The 26,435-nt window shown below is 38.6% G+C and overlaps 1 long non-coding RNA gene and 4 gene segments (V, D, J or C); 4 read left to right on the plus strand and 1 right to left on the minus strand.

The window, feature by feature from the left end:
• The first annotated feature begins 3,708 nt into the window (after positions 1-3,708).
• On the plus strand, positions 3,709-6,326 carry LOC127158719 (Ig heavy chain V region 5A-like). The segment is given in 3 exon segments: positions 3,709-3,831; positions 3,943-4,266; positions 6,094-6,326. Coding segments are annotated over 3 exon segments (600 nt in total).
• A 4,622-nt stretch (positions 6,327-10,948) lies between these two features.
• Positions 10,949-24,906, plus strand: LOC127158729 (immunoglobulin heavy variable 3-43-like). The segment is given in 4 exon segments: positions 10,949-10,999; positions 11,119-11,174; positions 23,172-23,433; positions 24,599-24,906. Coding segments are annotated over 4 exon segments (675 nt in total).
• LOC127159839 (Ig heavy chain V region 914-like) lies at positions 14,296-14,840 on the plus strand. The segment is given in 2 exon segments: positions 14,296-14,419; positions 14,518-14,840. Coding segments are annotated over 2 exon segments (351 nt in total).
• LOC127159900 (uncharacterized) lies at positions 14,518-21,863 on the minus strand. The gene is made up of 2 exons (XR_007826587.1): positions 21,679-21,863; positions 14,518-14,626 (listed from the first exon to the last, which is right to left on the minus strand). It is a non-coding gene; the product is annotated as an uncharacterized LOC127159900 (long non-coding RNA).
• An 829-nt stretch (positions 24,907-25,735) lies between the features above and the next one.
• Positions 25,736-26,435, plus strand: part of LOC127159797 (Ig heavy chain V region 3-like) — a 150,429-nt gene continuing 149,729 nt past the window's right edge. The window contains 2 exon segments of the V gene segment in view: positions 25,736-25,788; positions 25,869-26,075. Of these exon segments, the coding sequence occupies positions 25,743-25,788; positions 25,869-26,075 (253 nt within the window).

Raw genomic sequence — 26,435 nt, forward strand, 5'->3', positions numbered from 1 at the left:
TAATTTAATATTCATTTGTTAAAGTATTAGAAGGTATTGTAATTTTGTTGTTTGATTATTCTAAGCTTAGGTTGGAAGCTGTAGGGAGAGGGTGCCATTTTATTTTGTACTTGACATTTTTCCCTGTTTTTTTGGGTTAGTGAGGGAGTTGAGGAAAGCCTTTGTTGTTTATTTCTTTTCTTTTACCCAGGTAGGTTATTTAGTACTCCTCCCATTAGTTAGCTGCTGTTTTGTTTGTTGTTTTGGACTGGCTCTCTCCTGAAGACTGTTGCTTCCCTGTTTATTTTGTGAATTACTAAATAAAACCACTCGGTAACACTTTATAATAATGTTCAGTAGTAAGTCATTTATAAGTGATTAGTTAATGATGAAATAATCATTTACAAAACATTGACAAATAATTAATGAGTGATATGCTAACAATTTGTGTATGTTTTGTTAATTCATTTAAAAGTCAATTACAAGATCATTTACAAGTAATTAGTTAATAAAGAACTAATCATTTACAAAACATGACTATGTGTTTATAAATGATTAATAAGTGATATGTTGAAAAGCACACAAATGCAATTATTCTAAAACTATTTTTTTAAATAATAATAAATTATTTGCTGTCAAGTGAATAAACGTGTAAACCCTTTCTCTCATCAGCACAGACTTGTGTTCTGTGTGGAGTGTGTGGGATCTAGTGATAATGTGAACCAGTTTTACCCTCCACTGAAGATCACATCAGATGCACAGCGCTAAAATACTCCATGTGTTTACCATCTTGACCCTCTCCAGTCAGCCTTTATATTGCAGTACACACAACAAATATTCAAAACCTGTTGTGTAAACACATGAATGAATCATTTACAAATCTTTCTGCATCCCCTAATCTAAAGTGTAAACTACTCATCAGTTGTAAATGTTTTACAAACTTACAAACTTTACAAAAGTTACAGGTTGTGTGGGTATACACGCTGGTGAGGAAAATCTATGAATGATGAGTAAAACATTTACAACTGATGAATAGTTTACACTTTAGATTAGGGGATGCAGAAAGATTTGTAAATGATTTATTTATGATGTGATCTTCAATGGAGGGTAAACATTTCAGTGATTGACATTTCAATTATTTATAATTGACTAATAATAAATTAACTAGTAACTTATTAACCATTAACTAAGGATCTGTTTGATTATTTCATGATATGCTATTTTTTTTAAGATAACTTATGACTGATTTGTAAATCATTAGCATACTACTTAATCACTTGTGAACATATAGTGATGTTTTGTACATTTTTAGTTCATCATTATCTAATCACTGGTAAATGATTTATAACTTCATCTACAAAGCATAGATGAAAATACTAACAATCACTTATTAATCGTTTATGAATGCATAGTCATGTTTTGTAAATGATTAGTTAATTATTAACTAATTACTTGTAAATTACTTGTAAATGAATTAACAAAACATACACAAATTGTTAGCATATCACTAAGTAATCTTTTAGAAATGTTTTGTAAATGATTATTTCATCATTAACTAATTGCTTATAAATGACTTACAACTTAACATTATTATAAAGTGTTACCAAGCGCTCAAACTAAGTTAAGCGTTGTATTGTATTTCTGGGGCAGAGGACTGGAATGATTCCTCCATGTTTTAGTATTCTTTTTTTTTTTCAGTAGTTCTTTTTACGCTTTAGTTTATTTGTTACTCCTGCCCCAATCCTAGACTGGGGATTGGGAACATAACAACTCAGTCACCTACTGGCGTAACTATTTACCTTGCAGAAAGAGTCACTGTAAAACCCCACCAGTAAATTCACAGACTTATTCTAGAACGAGGAAATACACAAAAAATAGACAAATCAAATAATAATAATAATAAAAATAAAAAAAAAACCCCAGAAAGAATTACTGTATAATTTAGGAGATCAAACATATAATGATCATCTTTATTTTTCTTCTGAAAGCATGAAATCACTCTCACAGTGAATCAACAAACTGCTTTAAACAGTGCACATGGTTCCTAATCATAAATATTATAGTAATTACTTTTTCATCATTAAAATAGTAAAGCTCATCGTATAATGCCACATAATCTCAAAATTCTTGTTTGAGCGGATGTGATCACCAGCTCTGATGACAGTTGGATATGTTCACTGACAGTTACTAACATTGTCAAAGTAAATTCACAGACTTGACAAAACCTTTCAGATGTATAATACTGACATATGCAGAACGGTATGCAAATGATCCTCCTCCTCCTCTTTATTTGAGTATAAGGATAAGAAGAAGCAGCTTGTTCTCACACGTCTCAAACCATGATCTCCTCATCTCTCTGGTTGTTGCTGCTGCTGGCAGCTGTTTCCTGTAAGTCGTGTAGCTTCTATAGAGATACTTCATGGTTAAACATAATGTTGTCATATCTCTATTATATCTGGCCATATTTTTTTTCCCCTCAGGTGTCCACTGTGTTGAACTGACCCAGACTGAATCTCTTGTCTTAAGTCCTGGTCAGGTTTTGACACTGTCCTGTAAAATCTCTGGATATTCACTGACTGACAGCAGCTACTGCACTCACTGGATACGACAGCCTGCAGGAAAAGCCCTGGAATGGGTTGCAGCGATATGTGGTGGTGGTGACACATATTACAGTAATAAACTGAAAAGTAGATTTCAAATTACAAGAGACACTTCCAGCAGCACAGTGACTCTGCGAGGACAGAATATGCAGACTGAGGACACAGCTGTGTATTACTGTGCCGGAGAGAGAGCACACACAGTGATACAAAACACAAGCAGTTCTGCTCAAAAACATCTTGAATAAAACAAGCAATAAAAAGTCCCCCATACCTACTGTAAGAATATGAAAATTACTCTTACTACATCAGTGGTTTACAGTCCAATAAATGTCTGAGAAATGAATGGATGACACCTAATAGTACAGTCAGTTTAGTTTAATCAGATTGAATAATATTTTTGACTTGAATACAACCAGTTCATTAGACTTTACCACATGAAGGACAATTTTAGATTACATGTAACTATTTGCTATGTATAGTCAGCTATAAAGTGAAAGTTAAAGTCAAAATTATTAATCTTTGGTGGGAATACTGCTGATATTACAAAAGAGGGCACTTTCTGCCTTCATATGATGAAAAATAGATTTTAGCAGATGAGAGATGTTGAAGACTTAATGCAACATATTAAAACATATTGCTAACATAATTTAATAATGTATAGTCTTTCTGATGTAGGTCCAACAGAACCATACTTTCAGAATCAGTGTTATTACAGTCAACTAAAACTAAAACCATAAAAAATTTTACTTGAAATAAAATACATCTTAACAAAAGTAAAATAAAACAGAGAAAAGTAAACATATTTTTTGTCAGTTAGTCAATATTTCTTAATTTCTTATATATTCCATAAATATTTTAATATAAGCAATAAATTATTTTTTTGTCACTTCCAGGTGTTCAAAAAAATGTTAAAAAAAATTAATTACTTACAGTCACAATGTCTGCAAACTGTTTTCATTTTCTGCTCATAGACTCTGTTCATGTAAATAATAACTTTATTAAATTCAAAACTAAAAGCTTTTTTTTTTTTTTTAAATAATGTTCAGGACAGTGTGATGCATGTGAAGTTCATTAACAGCTCTGTATGATTATGTAAATGTCCTGTTGCATATTTAAACAGCAGACATGAGTCAGTTTATACATTCATCTGATCACTAGAGGGAGTGAAGAATCACTTCAGTTCATTCAAACTGTGCTGTGAAACAAACCATGATCTCTTCATCTTTACTGTTGCTTCTGGCAGTGATATCCTGTAAGTTTACTTTACTTTCTGTGTGATACATCATGTTGTTGCTAAAAGGCTTGTTAACGGTTTTTAAATGTCATGCTTTCTTATGAACTGATATAATTTGTTTTGATACAGGTATTGATTCATATGAACTCACTCAGCCTGAGTCTCTGACTGTCCGTCCTGATGCCACTCTCACTATCAACTGTAAAGTCTCATATTCAGTTACAAGTGAGCATACAGCCTGGATTCGTCAGCCTGCAGGAAAAGCTCTGGAGTGGATTGGATTAATTGAAAGTGATGGAGACTTATTCTACAAGGATTCTCTGAGAAACAAGTTCAGTATCACCAGAGACACTTCCAGTAACACAATAACACTGCAAGGAAAGAATATGAAAGCTGAAGACACAGCTGTGTATTATTGTGCCAAACACAGTGACAGACACCGACAGACTCCCTGTACAAAAACATCATCATCATATTACAAATTAAGTCTGATAATTTTCCCCAGTCTAATCACTAAAAATAATTTGTACCAAAATAAAGAAACCAATAAAACTCAACGATCATCAGTTTTTGCAGTACTTCACCCTCATTTGCTCTTTCTTTACAATATGTGGAAGATAAGATTTATAGGTCATCTTGTTGTTTAACAGTAGCAGCCAGAAACACAATATTGCTTCATAAGCAACATCATAATAATTTGAATGATAATGTATAAAGACTGAACAGCACATTAAAATGACTGAAGACGTCCAGTACAGTAAAAAGTTTTAGAACTACTGAAATTGTTAAAATAGAAAAAAAAATGGTGGTGGTTCGAACTCTGCGCTCAAGCCGAGCCTTGGGTTTGAGCCTCCATTAAGGACAACAAGCCAAGTTTGTTTACCATTGCCCATTGTGACTGGATGGGCAGTCACAATGGGCAATGGTATTGCTTTCCAGTTATAAAATATCAAATATCAGTCAGTCCTTTAAACATCACTCATGCTTTAAAGCCGTGACAATAGCTTTGGCCCTGACAGCCTGGTGGAAATATCACCAAATAACAAACTCCAATCAGGCTCATCTAACCTCACCCCACTCTGGAACAACCCTGACTTCACAAGTATGAAAAAAGCACTCAATTTCCATAAATGGGTAGAAAAAGGTGTAGTGAACAACAGTCGAGATGGCATTCCAAGGATCAGTTTATGGCAGAGCCCTTCCTAACTGCCAGGTTTGGAGGGAGATGTGCCACACTGTGATTGGATCTTGGTGGAGTAGAATAAACAAATGTTCAGAAACATCAGATAAGATGCCATGACAACTGCCAGACACCTCTAGCAGGACCGGGAGGGAGACCTCCTGCACCCATGACCACCTAAAAGAGGACTTCTCATTGGACTATGGGTTGACCCTCACCAATCCTAAGGTTTAGGAATGATTGCCATAAAAATTCCTTCTGAACTCTGGATGCAACAGCAGCGGCCAAAACAAAGAAAGGCCACAGAGATCCATTCAAATCCATTCATACCTATGTTTGGAGACCTTAAATTGACGTAACCCTAACCGTATTCACGTCACCCTCACATAAAGTACGGTTTATGTTGATGGCCATTGACTGTTAACATAACAGTTCACGGAAGCAGGCCTAATAACATATTATGGTATAAATGAGCGATTGTTTAGCAGTTTCCCATCATGTTTGGACCCCTTTTTGCTCCTCATGATGTGCATAACAATTTGAAAGAGGTTTGGTAAAGAAATATTGCATGGGTAAAATGTTAAAGACACTGTTTAACTTTGTACTCCACTATATGCAAATAAGTTCCACACTAGGGCGGGCAACACCATGGCCACCACTGACACAAGTGGCCAATCACATTCCTGGAATGGAGAGGCGCCAGATTCCAATCTCCTCCTCATCAGAAAGGGATAAATGTACCCTTCCAAAAGACACACCTTGTTCTGAGTCTCCGACACGCAACAGCAGATCAACAACGTTCTGAGTCTTTCATCCAGAGAGACTGTAACAGACCATCTGTGTTCTGAGTTGCAATCCTGCGAGGGAAAGGACACTTACAGATGCAACGTCCTGAGTTTCTGGCCTGACGAGGAAAGAGACTTCAAGACAGCTAAGGTTCAGCTCAGCTCTTGAGTAACCTTCTTTATTGCATTCGGCTGCCCTTCAGTTGCAAAGGACCCAGCAGTGATGGACCCCGTCTGACTCTTGCCACTCCGAAAGCAGCGCAGCCCAGTCTGCAAAGGACCTCCGCATAGACAGACACTGCCTGAAACACACAGCTCCTCGACGACGCAGCCCAGCTGCAAAGGACCCTGTGAAGACCCATCTGACCCAGCTGCCCGGTCCATGCTCTAAGGACCCCTTTGGCACAACAGAAGTTCAGCAATCTCCAGGTCAGCGCATCGACGGCTACCGGAACGCATCTCTGTGCCCTCCCCACTGTACGCAATCTGCATCACCAGTGGAAGACGTCTCTGCCGCCGGACTGATCACCCGACCACGTGGAACGTAACTATAAACTTACCAAACCTCTTTCCTAAAGACCTTGGCTTAGTTTATACCTGCAGCCTATGTTTTCTAACCTGTTTAGATAACATTTACTTGGGGTCAGCATTACAAACGATAGCTATATTGTTTGTTCAAAGATAAATAAGCAGTTATTTATCATTAAGTCTACCAGAGCCATTAAGTGGTTTTCCATAAGCAACATTACCATAGAAATCTCTTCCATTGCTAAATTCAGCTCAACAGCATTGCATTCTGCCATTCTGTATTCACTCCATTTATTTGTTTTATGACTTATTTGATATTTTCTTTAATGTGTAGTTACCTATTATCTATTAGCAGTGCATTCATTTATTGGTTTTATCACTAGTTGTTGTATTTACTCTTGCATATCTATTGTTAATAAATTTCATTAATTTTATTACAATTGTGTCTTCCTTGTGTCGATGATCCAAGGCTCTACTAGCTAGCAAAACCACCAAACTTTCAGATAAATCAGTTGACCAACTCCCTCCAGAGTGCAATTATCAAATTATTGAAGGTATTGCCGAATTAACAGTCCTTGACTGATGCATTGAACCAAGCAAGGTGGGAACTGGTCATCTGATATACTCACATCCGCACCTTGAGTGACGTGTGACCCAAAAATCACAGCGTCATTGGTGACATGAGTCCCCTTTACTACAAAGGCATCATACATATTAATCACATTTTTCAGTCTAACAACTTTGTTTCATTTTCCTACTTAGTCCAGGAGTACGGTATCGGAAACAATCAATTCTTCAATTATTTGCGACTTAAATCAGCTGTTTTATTTAAAATCAACATTAGAACCATCAATCTTCAACTTTCTTCCGCAGTAGCAAATTTAAGTAATATATCCTCCCTGTAAAAATTACTTTCCAAATTATACAAAATTATAACCAGTTCAAATAAAACCATAACTTTACCAACAATCAAATGGCAAAAGACCTTCTATTGCTCCTGATACTGACTTCTGGACTCAAATTTGTAAAAATATTTATTCTATGACTAAAAACGCCAACCTTCAGCTCATACAGTATAACACTCTTCACAGAACACACTACACTGGGAAAAGACTTTCTAAAATGGGATTCACATCAGAAACTTGCTCGCACTGCTCACAAAATTGTCCGGACACATATATACATATATACTCTTCGTGTGATATTGATTAACTATATGAAATGATTTAAATATACATTTTCTGCCATGTTCTGAATTTTGAGAAAATGCATTTTATAGACTGAATCACGCAATGAAAGAACGAGAAGAGAAAGAACTAACGTTAAATGAGCACAGTCTGTCTAGCTAGTGTTTAAGCACTCATAACTCTTCTTATAATCTATATAGAATATTTAATGATAAATAAATCTCTTACTTACAGAGTTCGTACATCTGCACTTTGTTGCTTTAATGAGGGAATTCCCGACCAATCTGACCATGAAAATAATGAATGCTACAAGAAAATGCTACCATGCTGTTATTAATTTTCATGTTAAACATTGTTTTGAAGTCACGTGCTTCTTTCTCCAGGTGTCTACAGTATTGAACTCACTCAGCCAGACACTAAACAACTAAAGCCTAGTCAACCTTTAAGTCTCTCCTGTAAAGTCTCAGGCTATTCATTGTCTAGCTGTAGCTACTGCACACACTGGATACGACAAGCTTCTGGAGGACTGAAATGAATTGGAATAATTTGTTGTACTGGAGGCACAGACTATAGTGAAAAACTAAAGAACAAGTTCAGTATCTCCAGAGACACGTCCAGCAGCACTGTGACAATAACAGGCCAGAACATGCAGACTGAAGACACAGCCGTGTATTACTGCGCACGAGAGTCACAGTGACACAAATCAACAAGAGGCATGCACAAAAATATCCAGAGAGACAGAAAATCAGATGTAGACAGTTATTTGCATAAAAAGAAAAGCATAAAACAAAATCTCTGTGAAAATTCTGTCATTATTCCTTAAAAAATAATGTTTTATTATAATAGTTATTATTATTATTATTATTATTATTATTAGCAATAATAGTAGTAGTAGTATTACATTAACTAGCCATACATTCTACTGTACTGAAGTATTATATGTTTGTCACAATTTCTTCAAGTTTACCTAAGTTTACCTAGTTTCTAAAATAAAATGGTCAAATGCTTATAAAGTGTCTCTCGAGCAGTTATGGAGACGATGTTCACATCCTCATTTAGTGAGACAGCAGAGGCCAAAATACTGTGAATGAAACAAAACTATGCGACTGCACCATTTATTCACACAGGTGTATGCAGATAGATATATTTATTGAATTATATTGTTTCAGTTGATTGAAAACAGTAACATTCAATGTGCTCACTTATACACAGCAGGGCTGAATGTTTTGCTGAAACTATTCAACATCATGTAATGTGTAAATGCAACATGTACAATCAACAAGTACAAAAATAAATTGCAGAAAATATTTTTCTTAATTTGTGTCCCATGAATGTAATAATAAAATTGAGTTTTCATCATTTAACACTGGTAATAGTTTTTCATAGTGTTCTTTAAAAGTTTGGTTAATTAGTGGTTACACATGTTACAGTGACAAACTAAATTTTAAGTTACCAGAGACTCAACAGCAGCAAAAACTCTATAAGGAAAGAATATGACGAAGGACACAACATTGTTTTATGATGCACAAGAGTAAACACAGTGATAACCCACAAGCAGCTGAGCTTTAAAATATCTTTAATAAAAAAATAATAATAATAATAAAAATACATATATATATAAGTGCATAGAAACCATATCATATTACATTGTTTGCTGTTGTTCCTGTCAGATGTTCTTTATCAATACAGCATATCAGTTATATCAAGCCATCAAAAAGAATTAATCAATAAATAATATGAAACCTAACAGGAATATTTTTGTAGCCTGTAGATTTGATTAGTAGCTCAGTATGATTATGTAAATGTCCTGTTGCATATTTAAACAGCAGACATGAGTCAGTTTATACATTCATCTGATCACTAGAGGGAGTGAAGAATCACTTCAGTTCATTCAAACTGTGCTGTGAAACAAACCATGATCTCTTCATCTTTACTGACACAATAACACTGCAAGGAAAGAATATGAAAGCTGAAGACACAGCTGTGTATTATTGTGCAAGAGAAACACAGTGACAGATGCCAATAGACTCCCTGTACAAAAACATATTCACATTACAATATTATCAAGTTTTCACAACTGATATTCACTGATGTTCATCATTTACAGCTGAAATTCATTTGATGGTATCAATACTATTAAAACACTTCACTACACTGAATAAACAGCTTTTTAGAGGAAACGGCTTATCATTTACTGTTTCGACAGCCTATCTGCTAATCTTTAGCATGTTTTACACTAAACAATACTTTTGGATTGAACTATTTTTAGAGTTTTATAGAAATGCAGTTTTATAAGACAAGTCACTGACTTTTTGCAACAGGAGGGATTCAGCTTACGGCACTTCTCATTCATTCCTATGGTGTCCATAAATGGTGATTGAGTGTTGCATAACTCTGACTGAAATTCAACGATGTCAATGCTGTAATGTGATTGTTTATTAAGGGAAATGTGATCCAAGTTAGCCGTTATGCTTTCTCCCATAGTAACTAATACAGACCCTCTCGTCTCCCTATAGTAAGAAAATTTCTGTTATCACCTTGGTGAATATCGAGCAGGGGTGGCGAACATCAGTCCTGGAGAGCCACAGCCCAGCAGAGTTTTGCTTTAACCCTAATCAAACACACCTGAACATGCTAATCAAGATCTGAAGGGTTACTACCTGAAAAAACAGCGTATGCTGGTTAGGTATGTTTTGATGCTGGTTTAAGCTGGTCCATTGCTGGTTTATGCTGGTCCTTGACCAGCAACATGACCAGCATGTGAGTACTGTGAGCTCAACAGGTCCTATGGCAACACTGGATGACAAATTCAATGCATCGCCAGACAGCCCTTTGAGTACTGTAAGCTCATCTGGTCCTCTGGCTTTGGGCACATCGTTTTAAACCGAAGACTGAATCAATGTGCACCTACACGAAAAATCTGCTCATAGTGTATCATTGAGGTAACACAGACTTCATTTTTTTTTGCTTGGCTGAGCGAAGGGACCTTTGTTCATTTACTGGCCTAGTTGTACATTTCATTCAGAAGAAGCTCGACAGGATCTGTTAGTATTTCTAACTCAGGCCCTTATCAGGTTCATTTATCTTGATTCCAGTGGTGAATGGATAAGGGGGCTACACATTGTTTTGCAAATATTCAATTATAATGCACATTCTAACTATGTTGTAATTAAAAATATGCAATGTTAAATTTCATGTGTTTCCAATACAACGCTGCCTGTGCTTGAAGAGCTTTGTTTAACTTATTCATGCAAACTGCGGAAACCTGTGATCCATACCTGTTCTTTACCTATAACTGACAGTTACTTATATTGTCAAAGTAAATTCACAGACTTGACAAAACCTTTCAGATGTATAATACTGACATATGCAGAACTGTATGCAAATATCTCTCCTCCTCCTCTTTATTTGAGTATAAGGATGAAAAGAAGCAGCTTGTTCTCACTTGTCTCACACCATGATCTCCTCATCTCTCTGGTTGTTGCTGCTGCTGGCAGCTGTTTCCTGTAAGTCTTTATAGCTTCGTTAGAGATACTTCATTATAAAAACACTTGGTTATACATAACACATGGTTATACATAATGTTACATATCTCTAACATGTCCAGCCGTATTTTTCCCCTCAGGTGTCCACTGTGTTGAACTGACCCAGACTGATTCTCTTGTCTTAAGTCCTGGTCAGGTTTTGACACTGTCCTGTAAAATCTCTGGATATTCACTGACTGACAGTGATCACAGTGATACAAAACACAAGCAGTTCTGCTCAAAAACATCTTGAATTAAACAAGCAACAGAAAGTCAACTCTACATCTTATGGGACTACAAAAATGACTCTTACCTCATTTTAAAGATATTATTTTTTTTTGTAAATATTATTATTTATTGCAATTTTATACATCAGTGTTTCACAGCCCAACAAATGTCAAAGAACTTACTTTGTTGGTGTAACCTAATACAGTCAACAAGGTTTAATCAAATTAGATCATATTTTTGAATTCAGTAGGAAACTTCAGTAGAAGTTATCACATAAATCACATTTTTAGATTACCAGTAATTTTTAAGCTGTAAAGTTATTCATCTCTGATGCATAAAAACTACTGATATTATGACAAGCTTTTTTTTTTGAGCAAATCTGAAATATAATAAGAATTAATATGTTTTTTTTTTAATTGCTAAGCAATGAAACATATTGCTAACACTTTTTTTTTCACAAAGCAAGCCTTTCTGATGAAGGTCCAACAGAACCAGTGCTGATAGAATCACTGCTGTTGTTGCTGTCAGATGAAATGTCAACAATGACGTTATAAATAACAGCTTTATATTTAATGTGTAATAACATAAAACATATTCATCTGTAGTGTAAAAAAACATGAAAAAAGGTTACATATACAGTACACTCTTAAAAATAAAGGTGCTTTAAAAGGTTCTTCACAGCGATGCCATAGAACAACCATTTTTTGGTTCCACAAACAGCCATTCAGCCAAAGGTTCTTCAAAGAACCATCTATTTATAAGAAGCTTCTTTCGCCATTTTGTGAAACAGAAAGGTTCTTCAGATGTTGAAGGTTCTTTATGGAACCATTTAGACAAAAAAGGTTCTTCTGTGGCATAGTGTACATTTGTCATTTCTGGTGTTTAACTCTGGTACGAGAAAAAACACCCAATGTTGGTAATGTTTTTCTAAACATCCTATGCAAATAATAAGATGAGAAAAGTAAAAAAAAAAAAAATGTAAGAATGCAGTTGGATTTTGCCCTCATTCAATTTAAAAGGAAAGTGTGATGCCTTGTCATGTAATCCCAATATTACTGTTGTTTGAGCATGTAGATTTGAGTAGTACTGTAGCTCTGTATGATTATGTAAATGTCCAGTTGCATATTTAAACAGCAGACATGAGTCAGTTTATGCATTCATCTGATCACTAGAGGGAGTGAAGAATCACTTCAGTTCATTCAAACTGTGCTGTGAAACAAACCATGATCTCTTCATCTTTACTGTTGCTTCTGGCAGTGATATCCTGTAAGTTTACTTTACTTTCTGTGTGATACATAATTTTGTTGGTAAAAGTTAACAGTTTTTAAAAGTCATGCTTTCTGGTATAATTTGATTTGATACAGGTATTGATTCATATGAACTCACTCAGCCTGAGTCTCTGACTGTCCGTCCTGATGCCACTCTCACTATCAACTGTAAAGTCTCATATTCAGTTACAAGCTATGGTACAGGCTGGATTCGTCAGCCTGCAGGAAAAGCTCTGGAGTGGATTGGAAGGATCTGGAGTGATGGAGGCTTAGCCTACAAGGATTCACTGAAAAGCAAGTTCAGTATCACCAGAGACACTTCCAGTAACACAATAACACTGCAAGGAAAGAATGTGAAAGCTGAAGACACAGCTGTGTATTATTGTGCCAGAGAAACACAGTGACAGACACCAACAGACTCCCCTGTACAAAAACATCATCATAATACAAATAAGGGCATATTATTGAACATTTCATTCATTTTATAACTGATTGAAAAATGTAACTTTTCATCAAATCAAAAATTGTATAAATAATACACATATATCTGTTCAGTATTTATGTGCTGCTGATTGAATCTGAAGTGTTACATCACCACTTTCAAGATGAAGAATTCACTCTGTTTACTGCTGCTCTCATTCAGCCTACAACGTGAGTTTTCTACATGTCTATTATCAGTTCTAGAGTAAACAGATTACAAATTAAATCAGTTTTTTCAATCTTCTTTTAGGTATAAAATGTCAAAGTCCATTGAAAGCACAGTTGTGAAAAAGCCTGGAGAAACTCTGACTCTGTCCTGTAGAGGATCCGGATTCAGCTTTGACTGCTGTAGCATGCACTGGATCAGACAACAAGCTGGAAAACCACTTGTGTGGATGGGACGTGTTTATAGTGACAGCAGTCGTTATGACTACGCTGAAACCTTCAAAGGTCGAACTGAAATCACCAGAGATAATTCAAAGAGTATGGTGTATCTGAAAGTATCAGGTCTGACAGCAGAAGACTCAGCCATGTATTTCTGTGCAAGAGAATCACAGTGACACAAAGGTCTTGTTCAGCTGAACAAAAACCACACTGACTGTTTTATCTCCTGTTGTGTCAACAGGTGGCAGCAGAGAATAATATAAAAACCCCTAAAATTCAGCCTGAGATGATTTACCATCCCTAGAGATGGTATGCAGTAAAGTTCACCATAAAAGCTCAAACATTATGCAGCACAACATGTGTCTTTTAATGTGTAGATTTGTGGTAGCAGTTACACACTTTACAGTGACAAACTAAAAAGCAGTTTCTAAGTTACCAGACTCATACGTCAACAAAATATATAGGACAGAATATGATGATGAAGGACATAACAGTGTCTTATGATGAGAAAAAATGAACACAGAGAAAAACCACAAGCAGTTCTGCTCTAAAACATAAAACATCTTGAGCATTTATTCAGTGCACAAGTTTGCAACATTGTTAGAGGCCTTTTAAACCTTCTGATGCAGGTCCAACAGAAACATGTTTTCTTAACTACTTCTACTGTTTTTTTTATCAATACAGTATATCAGTTATATCAAGCCCTCAAAAATAAGTAGAAAAGATGGAGAACAAAATTATGTCAAATCAATGCATGTCCACTAATGAAAATGATCTAAACAAAACATGTCATAAAGTCTCTAATGAGAGCAATAAATAATGAACCCTAACATGAATATTTTTTGTTGCATGTAGATTTGATTAGTAGCTCTGTATGATTATGTAAATGTCCTGCTGCATATTTAAACAGCAGACATGAGTCAGTTTATACATTCATCTGATCACTAGAGGGAGTGAAGAATCACTTCAGTTCATTCAAACTGTGCTGTGAAACAAACCATGATCTCTTCATCTTTACTGTTGCTTCTGGCAGTGATATCCTGTAAGTTTACTTTACTTTCTGTGTGATACATTATTTTGTTGGTAAAAGTTAACAGTTTTTAAAAGTCATGCTTTCTGGTATAATTTGATTTGATACAGGTATTGATTCAAATGAACTCACTCAGCCTGAGTCTCTGACTGTCCGTCCTGATGCCACTCTCACTATCAACTGTAAAGTCTCATATTCAGTTACAAGCTATGGTACAGGCTGGATTCGTCAGCCTGCAGGAAAAGCTCTGGAGTGGATTGGATTAATTGAAAGTGATGGAGACTTATTCTACAAGGATTCACTGAGAAGCAAGTTCAGTATCACCAGAGACACTTCCAGTAACACAATAACACTGCAAGGAAACAATATGAAAGCTGAAGACACAGCTGTGTATTATTGTGCCAGACAAACACAGTGACAGACGCCAACAGACTCCCTGTACAAAAACATCATCATATTGACATTACAGTATTTATCATGTTCCATTTTTTACCTGATATTTACTGATGTTCACCAAAACAACAATTACCTAATAAAATAAACAAAATAATTAGCTATAATTTGCTCTTTTTCCATAAGAAGAAAGCACATTTTTTTTTGCTGTTTTGCTGTCATCTCAGAGGTGGGATAAAAGTTTTCAGCTGTAATGAACCGCGCCTCTGTGGCTCTTCCTGGCCGTCACCAGCGGGAACCGTCACCCGAGTATTAGTTCCCACCCGGACGCTTTAGACCCACGTACCGGAACTAATCCGCGCTACAGGTGTAGCTTGTTATCTAGCCTTTATAAGCAGGACTTTCACCCGCTTAGGATGCGAAGTCTTGCACTTGCTACGGCCTGCATTTCTGAGCGTTCTACCCTCTTGTTTGGATTTATTGTTGTGACCATTGGACTGCCTTCTCGTTTTGGATTCTAGCTGCCTGCCCCGATCATTGGACTGCCTTCTCGTTTTGGATTCTAGCTGCCTGCCCCGACCATTGAACTGCCTTCTCGTTTTGATACTAGCTGCCTGCCCCGACTTGCATCCGTTTATCGTTGTAATTTGATCGTTGTGTCAATAAAGCGCTTGCAGATGGATCCACAAGCCTCCGAGTCGTTACAGAAGACTTCGGCGCCACAGGATCCAGCAGCGGTCTTTCAGCTCGCGCACGAACTCTCGCGCCAGGGATCACTCGTAGCCACGCATCAGCAGCAACTCGAAAAGTTGACTTCTCTCACCGAGGAACTGGTTCGCTCGGTGCAAGCCCTCACTCTGGTCACGACCACCCAGGCCCCAGCACACCTGCTGCACCTGCCGGGGTTGCTCCGGCTCCGCCTACCCCGGTTCCGGCCATCAACTCACGAGTGGCGCTGCCAGAGAAATACGACGGAGCTCCCGGAAAATGTAAGGGTTTTCTCCTCCAATGCACTATCTACATCCATCAACAGCCACAGTTTTACACTATGGATGACAGTAAGGTTTCACTCATCTGTTCACTGTTGACCGGGAGAGCGCTGGACTGGGCCACCGCCATGTGGGAGGGCAACCAGATGACTTTCCCGTCGTATGCTCATTTCCTCACACAGTTTCGGGAGGTTTTCGAACATGCAGCAGGAGGAAGGGATCCGGGAGAGGAGTTAACTTCACTACGGCAGGGCTCGTCCACGGCAGCCGACTACACGCTCACCTTCCGCACGCTAGCGGCTCAAACGGGCTGGGACCTGGCACCGCTCAAGGTTCTCTATCGACAGGGGCTCAACCGAGAACTCCAGGCAGAGCTGGCCTGCAGGGACGAGGGACTGACACTGAGTCAGTATATGGAACTGGCCATCAAAACTGACAATTTGATGCGCTCACGTCGAATATATCGCTCCACTCGATTCACTTCCCCGTCACCTGTCACTACCGAGTCCGAGCCTATGCAGATCGGAGCGACAGGATTAACTCCGGAGGAGAGGGACCGGCGCGTGCGGAATCACCTCTGTCTGTACTGTGGGCAAGCAGGACACCTCCGGACTAACTGTCCCATCCGTCCTCATTGACCAGACACTGCACGGGTGAGTTCCGATTCCCTCTCAGATACCTTTGAACTAGAAGTGATTTTAATCTGCAATCACCAGACTACACAAACCGTAGCTCTCATCGATTCAGGGGCGGCGGGGAACTTTATTGATATATCGTTTGCTAAAAGTGCTTGTGTTCCTCTCATTGCATGTAACGATGTGGCGGTCACAGCGCTAGACGGACGGGCTCTCGGCTCGGGGAAAGTGGAGGCCGTTTCCAAGGAGCTGGAACTGCAAGTCAGCTTTCTTCACTCCAAACGACTTCGCCATAACCTCACCCAACCACCCCATCATCTTAGGCCTGCCCTGGCTAAGACAACACAACCCTAACATCTCCTGGACACACCCGCAAATCCTCCACTGGTCACCGGAATGTCACGCTCAGTGCCTGCAGAGAGTCGTTCGCCGTCCCCGAGCCGTCCCGTTCCGCCAGACCGGCCTCAGCTCCACCACACTTCTACCCTCCTGCTACCAGGACCTTTTGGAAGCCTTTAGCGAGGAAAAAGCCTCACATCTACCACCACACCGACCCTACGATTGTTCCATTGAGCTACAACCTGGAGCCATGCCCACCAGGGGGCGGGTGTTTCCCCACTCGCAACCCGAGACAGAAGCCATGGAACGTTACATCAGTGAGGAGCTAGCTAAAGGATTCATCAGACCATCTACCTCGCCCGCCTCGGCGGGTTTTTTCTTCGTGAAAAAGAAAGACGGCAGTTTGAGACCCTGCATCGACTATCGGAGCCTAAACGAGGTCACAATCAAGTACCGCTACCCTCTTCCTCTGGTACCAGCAGCCCTGGAGCAGTTACGCACTGCGAAGTACTTCACCAAACTCGACCTTAGAAGTGCTTACAACTTGATTCGCATCAAGGCGGGAGACGAGTGGAAGACGGTGTTCTCGACCACCAATGGACACTACGAGTATCTGGTGATGCCCTTCGGCCTATCGAACAGTCCGTCCGTCTTCCAGGCCTTCGTCAATGAGATCTTCAGAGACATGCTCCACAGACACCTCATTGTCTACATGGATGACATCCTGATTTATTCAGAGAACTTGGAAACTCACATCCAACAGGTCAGAGCAGTGCTCCAACGCCTGATTAAGCACCAGTTATACGCCAAATTACCCAAGTGTGAATTTCATCAGACCAAGATCGCCTTCCTGGGGTACATAATCAGCCAAGATGGGGTCGCTATGGACGAGAAGAAGGTGTCATCTGTCGTCAGCTGGCCGAGACCACGAACCGTCAAGGAGCTCCAGAGGTTCCTGGGTTTCGCCAACTTTTACAGGAGATTTATCCGGGGCTTCAGTCAGATCGCCGCCCCCCTGACCTCAATGATACGAGGAAGAACCCGAACGCTGAAATGGACGTCAGAGAGTGAGCAGGCCTTCAAGGAACTGAAAGAACGTTTCACGACCAGTCCCATCTTGCGACACCCCAACCCCTAGCTGGAATTCATCGTGGAGGTGGACGCTTCAAACAGTGGCATGGGGGCGGTCCTGTCGCAGCGACACGGAGAGCCACCGAAGATGTTTCCGTGCGCATTCTTTTCTCGTTAACTCTCTGCCGCCGAACGCAACTATGATGTGGGCGATCGAGAACTGTTAGCTCTCAAGGAGGCTCTGCTCGAATGGAGGCATTGGTTGGAAGGTTCCAAGGTTCCCTTCTTAGTTCTCACGGACCACCGCAACCTGGAATACATCCGCTCAGCAAAACGGCTAAACTCCCGCCAGGCTCGCTGGTCACTGTTCTTTGCCAGGATTGAGTTCAGAATCACCTACCGCCCCGGCTCCAAGAACAGCAAGGCAGATGCTCTCTCCCGTATCCACGACGCTCAACAACAAGAACTCACTCCCGATCCCATAATTCCGCCCTCTCTACTTCTAGCCCCGGTCCGCTGGGACATCATGACTGAGATCAGGGAAGCTCAGGTAACAGAACCACCGCCTCCAAACTGTCCTCAAGATCGCGAATATGTGCCCGAAACACTCCGCACACGCCTGCTTCACTGGATTCACGATTCCCCCGGCGCAGGGCATCCTGGGATCACCGCCACCCTCGAACTACTGTAACCAAGAACCGCTTCTGGTGGCCGGCACTTACTCAGGACATCTTTCGGTTCGTGACTCAATGCAGAACCTGTAACATTGCCAAATCGTCCCACCAGAGACCTGCCGGCTTACTCCAACCCCTGCCAGTTCCTCATCGCCCATGGTCTCATATCGCCATAGATTTCATTACGGATCTTCCCCTCTCTCAGAACTACACCACAATCCTTACCGTTGTCGACCGGTTCTCCAAAGCCTGCCGAATCATCCCCTTAACCAAGCTACCCACGGCCTGGGAGACCGCGGAGGTTATGGTACATCAGGTCTTCCGGGTCTTCGGCATTCCGGAGGACATTGTCTCGGACAGGGGACCTCTGTTCACCTCTCGGGTCTGGCACGCTTTCTGCAAACAACTCAACATCAATGTGAGCCTGACTTTCGGGTACCACCCTCAATCCAACGGCCAAGCCGAGAGACTTAATCAAGAACTCACTCGTTTCCTTAGAAAATACTGCCACGCCAACCAAAGTGACTGGAGCAAATACGTAGTGTGGGCAGAATATGCCCAAAACTCACTTAGAAAACCTGCCACTGGTCTCACCCCCTTCAAGTGCATCTTAGGATATCAACCGCCTTTATTCCCATGGACCGGGGAGCCAAGCAACCTACCAACCGTTGACCATTGGCTAAGCCGTAGCGAGGACACCTGGGACGCTGCGCACGTCCATCTGCAACAGGCCGTTCGCCGCACCACCACCCAAGCAGATCGCAGACGGCGCGCCAACCCAGCCTACCAGCCCGGACAGTGGGTCTGGCTTTCGTCTCGGGACCTTCGGCTGCACCTTCCTAGCAAGAAACTCAGTCCCAGGTACGTGGGTCCTTTCAAAATCATCAAACAAATTACTCCAGTGTCATTCCGTTTAGAGTTACCCACTAACTACCGTATTTCTCCCACTTTCCATGTATCCTTGTTGAAACCCGCTGGTGCTCCGGACGGGGAGAGGGACCAGGACGAGGCCGCGGAGACAGAGACCCCTCCTCTAATCATAGAATGCGAGGAGGCCTACCGGGTCCACGAAATCTTGGACTCCAGGCGCCGGGGTCGTGTCATGCAATACCTGGTGGATTGGGAGGGGTACGGTCCAGAGGAGCAATCCTGGGTCAACGCTCAGGATATTCTGGATCCCTCCCTAATTGAGGACTTCCATCAAAGAAACCCAGGGAGACCCGCGCCCAGACCACGCGGACGACCTCGTCGTCGCCAAGGCCCTCGCCTCGGGAGCTGCTCTGTTAAATAATGTTCTGTTTATATAGATCAAACATTAAATATCTTAATCTGGATGAAATATCTGTCATTTTATATCATCATTTCTCTGATTTGAATATGCAAATCAACTTACTTCTTTAAATGTGACGTGCATCTTTGTGATCTGAACAGACATCTGAAATCTGGAAACAAAGACTGTCTTTCTGGTTTAAACTTAATATACACCATGTTCAAAATGTTTTTTATATTTGTAATTCTAACAGTTTTACCACGTAAGTCACTACATAAACAACAATAGTGCAAAAATATAACATTATACTTCATTATGTAATATTGTTTCTTTTTCCACAGGTTTTGAATGTCAGACATTCACTCAGTCTGAAGCAGTGGTTAAAAAAACAGGAGAATCTCACAGACTTACATGTACAATAACTGGAGTTACTTTCAGAAATCTCTATCTGGGCTGGATCAGACAGAGCCCTGGAAAAGGACTGGAGTGGATTGCATACATCAACACAGGCAGTTCTCCAATCTACTATTCCCAGTCAGTTCAGGGCAGGTTCACAGTGTCCAGAGATGATTCCAGCAGTCAACTGTACCTACAGATGAACAGCCTCAAGACTGAAGACACTGCTGTGTATTACTGCGCTACAGTTTTACTGTGAATGAATTCAGTGTCAAAGCAATACAAAAACTACTTCCTCATTCACATACAGATGATGAATATTGACTAATCAGCTGCACTGCATTGCATGGACATATTCAATTATAATGAACTTTCTAACATTGTTAGGTTGTAAATAAAATATACCATGTTAAATTATAAGTGTTTCCAATACAACACTGTGCATGCATCCATGAAAACTGTGAAATGCTGTGATCCGGCCATTCATTAACCTGCAGAGGATCATGACCTGATCATGTTACTGAACCACAATCAAGGTGACAATCAGCATCACATAATTACTAACTGAACTGTATCACATGAACAGGAGGGCTGTAATCAGTAGAGTCGAGCTGAGATTCAGCCATAGGAACGAAGACACACATTATCACAGCCATAGTTATATTCATAACAAAAGAGTTTTATACAGCAATTTGATAAATATTAAGTTAATATTGAGTAACTTGCCTTTTAAACACAGTGTTGCCAGTTGCTCCATCAACGAAAATAGCTCCAAATGATGCCAAGGCAAAATGAACCATCACTTCTCTACCACAGTGGCATTTATTTCATGAATACTGAATGAATGAGGGGTTTTTAATAAATCGGTTTGATGAATGACTCAATGATTCACTTATAAACACAGTCACTTGTCGCCACCTACTGGTGTAACGATTTACCCTGCAGAAAGAGTCACTGCAAAATCCCCACCAATTAATACACAGACTCATTCTGGAATGAGGAAATACACAAAAAACAAATCAAATTCAAAAAAGACAAATCAGATTCAAATAATGGAATGATAGGGTACAACGGGGTAAAAGGCGCCTTTGATGTTATTTTCCTCTAAACCAGTTGATGGCACAAAAACGTGGTGTAGCAGTTTCTAAAACATTCACTTTTCAGGATGCACAGGCAAATATGTCTGATACTTGATGCAATCGTGGGCAGCAAAGTTGATTCTGTGCTTATACTTGATCTAATATTTAATGTTTTTTTTTAATAATAAATATTGTAGTTTTAAGTAGCAAATGAGAATCGCTAAAATGAATGCATATATTTTGAGACAAATGTCTTCTTAATGATTTTCAGTTTTGTTTAAGGTACATCATGTTGTTGCTAAAAAGCTTGTTAACATTTTTTCAATGTCATGCTCTTTTATTAACGAGTCTCTGACTGTCCGTCCTGATGCCACTCTCACTATCAACTGTAAAGTCTCATATTCAGTTACAAAGGAGGAAACAACCTGGATTCGTCAGCCTGCAGGAAAAGCTCTGGAGTGGATTGGAAGGATCTGGAGTGATGGAAGCTTATACTACAAGGATTCACTGAAAAGCAAGTTCAGTATCACCAGAGACACTTCCAGTAGCACAATAACACTGCAAGGAAACAATATGAAAGCTGAAGACACAGCTGTGTATTATTGTGCCAGAGAAACACAGTGACAGACACCAACACCTTACCTGTACAAAAACATCTGTAACACTTTACAATACGTGTGCACAAATATGCATTAATTCATGCTTAATTAATTAATGCACAGATAATCATGAGTTAATGTATAATTCATGAAGAACTAAAACATTTATCAATGACTACTACATCAGCAACAAATGAACATTTTAGATGATTCATAGATTAAATAATTGTTATTAGTTAAATGTGTCATAATGTATTAATTCACTAATAACTTATTTTATTAACTAATGATGTAAATTCATATGTTAATTACTACAGTGGTCAAAACTATGCACTTCAACTTCCAGTTGTATGCTTTAAATACTCATTAGCTAATAATTTGCAAATGTATCATTATGTTATGACTTTACTTGTTAAGGCACATGACTATTAACTAATTGTTAAGTAATATGTCATTGTGGTTATGGATATAGAATAGTTAGTCATGTGCCTCAATGAGTTGGAGCCATGCATTTTAACTTCCAGCTGTCTGCTTTAATTAATTATTACCAAATGATTTGCAAAGATGTAATTATGTTATGACTTTACATGTTGAGGCACATGACTAACTAACAAATTCTGAATCCATAACCACAATGACATATTACTTAACAATTAGTTAATAGTTCTGTGCCTCAACAAGTAAAGTCATAACATAATGATAACTTTGCAAATCATTAGCTAATGATTAATTAATGCAGACAACTGGAAGATGAAATGTGTGGCTTCAACCCACTGTGGTAATTAACACATGAATTTACACTATTAGTAAAAAAATAAATTATCAGGTGATTAATACATTATGACACATTTAAATGATAACAATTTACTGATTACTTTATCTATGAATCATATAGAATGTTCATTTGTTGCTGATAAAGTTTAAATGATCACTGATATATCTGCCCTGAATGATATTGAAAAAAACAACCCAACACTGCACTGTTCATACACAATCTTAAATCATATTTAGTGGGTTGCATATGCAGATCTGCATGCAAATATTCCTCGTCCCCCTCTTTACTTGAATATTAAGACAAAAAGAAGCGCTTGTTCTCACACATCTCAAATCATGATCTCCTCATCTCTCTGGTTGTTGCTGCTGCTCGCAGCTGCTTCTCGTAAGTCTTCATAGCTTAAAAAAATAATTCATAAGAAAAATACTATGGTTATACAAAATGATATTTGTAACATGACCATATTTTAAACATATTTTTCCCATCAGGTGTCCACTGTGTTGAATTGACCCAGACTGAATCTCTCGTCTTAAGTCCTGGTCAGGCTTTGACACTGTCCTGTAAAATCTCTGGATATTCAGTGACTGACAGCAGCTACTGCACTCACTGGATACGACAACCTGCAGGAAAAGCTCTGGAATGGGTTGGAGAGATATGTGGTAGTGGTGACACATATTACAGTGATAAACTGAAAAGTAGATTTCAAGTTACTAGAGACACTTCCAGTAACACAATGACTCTGCGAGGACAGAATATGCAGACTGAGGACACAGCTGTGTATTACTGCGCCAGAGAGAGAAAACATAGTGATACAAAACACAAGCAGTTCTGCTCAAAAACATCTTGAATGAAACAAGCAATAAAAAGTCCCCCATACACACTGTAAGAATATGAAAATGACTCTTACTACATCAGTGGTTTACAGTCCAATAAATGTCTGAGAAATGATCTGCAAACTTTATTGATGTAACCTAAATGTTTACATCAATAAAATTATACATCAAAAAAATCTGATTAAATCAATTTGGTTTAATCAGATTAAATAATATTTTTGACTTGAATATAACCAATTCATTAGAAGTTACCACATAATATGAAGGACAATTTAGATTACATATAAGTGTTTGCTATGTATAGTCAGTAATAAAGTGAAAGTTAAAGTCAAAGTTGTTAATCTTTGGTGGGAATACTGCTGATATTACAATAGAGGGCACTCTCTGCCTTCATGAAAAACAGATTTTAGCAGATGAGGGATGTTGAAGGATCAATGCAAACATATTGGTAACATAATTTAATAATTTATAGTCTTTCTGATGTAGGTCCAACAGAACCATACTTCCAGAATCAGTGTTATTACAGTCAACATAAAAAAAACATTATTACTTGAAATACATTTTAACCAAGGTAAAATAAAACAGAAAAAAGTAAAAAAAATTTCAGCTAGTCAACATTTCACAATTTTAATGCCATAAATGTTTTGATATAAGCAATAAATTATATTTTTTGTCACTTCTAGGTGTTTAGCTGTTGTTGAATTTTTTTTTAATTACAGTCACAAACTGTTTACATTTTCTGGTCATAGATTTATACATGTAAATAATAACTTTATTTAATTCAAAACTAAAAGCCTTGTTTAAAACAATGTTCAGGACAGTGTGATGGATGTAAAGTTATTAATAACTAGCAGCTAGCTATGATTATGTAAATGTCATGTCGCATATTTAAACAGCAGACATGAGTCAGTTTATACATTCATCTGATCACTAGAGGGAGTGAAGAATCACTTCAGTTCATTCAAACTGTGCTGTGAAACAAACCATGATCTCTTCATCTTTACTGTTGCTTCTGGCAGTGATATCCTGTAAGTTTAGTTTACTTTCTGTGTGATACATTATTTTGTTCCTAAAAATCTTGTTAACAGTTTTATATGTCATGATTTCTTATTAAGAGTTATTATTTGATTTGATACAGGTATTGATTCATATGAACTCACTCAGCCTGAGTCTCTGACTGTCCGTCCTGATGCCACTCTCACTATCAACTGTAAAGTCTCATATTCAGTTACAAGTGATTATACAGCCTGGATTCGTCAGCCTGCAGGAAAAGCTCTGGAGTGGATTGGATATATCTGGAGTGGTGGAAGCTTATACTACAAGGATTCACTGAAAAGCAAGTTCAGTATCACCAGAGACACTTCCAGTAACACAATAACACTGCAAGGAAAGAATATGAAAGCTGAAGACACAGCTGTGTATTATTGTGCCAGAGAAACACAGTGACAGACACCAACAGACTCCCTGTACAAAAACATCATCATATTACAAATAAGGGCATATTATTACTGAACATTTCATTCATTTTACAACTGATTGAAAGATGTAACTTTTCAACAAATCAAAATTTTTTTATAAACAATACACATACTTATACATAGTATATCTGTATATATGCATATTTCAATTATTTAGTGTTAATGTTCACTGATGTAAAATTCATAGATTTACATTGTTTCATTCAAGAGTTTAAAATAAATGAAAATATTCTCAGACACAGCAGAGATTAATGTTTTGCTGAAACTTTTCAGCATGTAATAAAGAAGCAAAGCAAGTTTTATGACATTTGGTTATTGTTGAATTGATTAATTTATCTGATCGAAAAATAATAAGGATGTGAATTCAACATTTTTGAATCAAGATGGAAACATGAATACATCGTTACTGTTTAACAGAAACACTTGTTCCCACATGAGACTATTTATTTTTTTCTGTTTGATTCAGTTATCAAGCAACAGGATACACATGTTATCTAGCTGACACTGCAAACAGCATGAAATAAAATTCAGAAAATTATTATTTCCCGTTTACAGAGAATTCTGTATATAACAGGCATATAACAGTAAATGAAAAGATGCATATGTATAATTTTAAGCAATAAAATATATTTTTTCATCACTAAACACTGGTACGGGTTTGTCATATTGTTCTTAAATAGTTTGGTCTTTCAGTCACGATTGCACCTTGTGACCCTCCCAATGCAAATCAAAACAACCCTGAATGTCTGTTCAGTATTTATATGCTGCTGATTGGATCTGAAGTGTTACATCACCACTTTCAAGATGAAGAATTCACTCTGTTTACTGCTGCTCTCATTCAGCCTACAACGTGAGTTTCCTACATGTCTATTATCAGTTCTAGAGTAAACAGATTACAAATTAAATCAGTCTTTTCAATCTTCTTTTTAGGTATAAAATGTCAAAGTATGGAATCCATTGAAAGCACAGTTGTGAAAAAGCCTGGAGAAACTCTGACTCTGTCCTGTAGAGGATCCGGGTTCAGCTTTGACTGCTGTAGCATGCACTGGATCAGACAACAAGATGGAAAACCACTTGTGTGGATGGGACGTGTTTACAGTGATGCCAGTGGCAATGAGTACTCTGAATCCTTCAAAGGTCAAACTGAAATCACCAGAGATAATTCAAAGAGTATGGTGTATCTGAAACTATCAGGTCCGACAGCAGAAGACTCAGCCGTGTATTTCTGTACAAGAGAATCACAGTGACACAAAGGTCTTGTACAGCTGAACAAAAACAACACTGGCTGTTTTATCTCCTGTTGTGTCAACAGGTGGCAGCAGAGAATAAATAAAAACTAAAATGCATACTAAGGGGCGGATCTACCGGGGTGGCACAGGGTGGGAACTGCCACCCTAAGAAAAAGCTCTGCCGCCCCAGAATTATCACAGAATAAAATATAAATGTAAGCAGTGTTTCATATGCTACTTTTCAGCAGCAGCTATGACAGTTTAAGGA

This window comes from Labeo rohita, chromosome 3, assembly GCF_022985175.1.
Source record: "Labeo rohita strain BAU-BD-2019 chromosome 3, IGBB_LRoh.1.0, whole genome shotgun sequence".
NCBI lineage: Eukaryota > Metazoa > Chordata > Actinopteri > Cypriniformes > Cyprinidae > Labeo > Labeo rohita.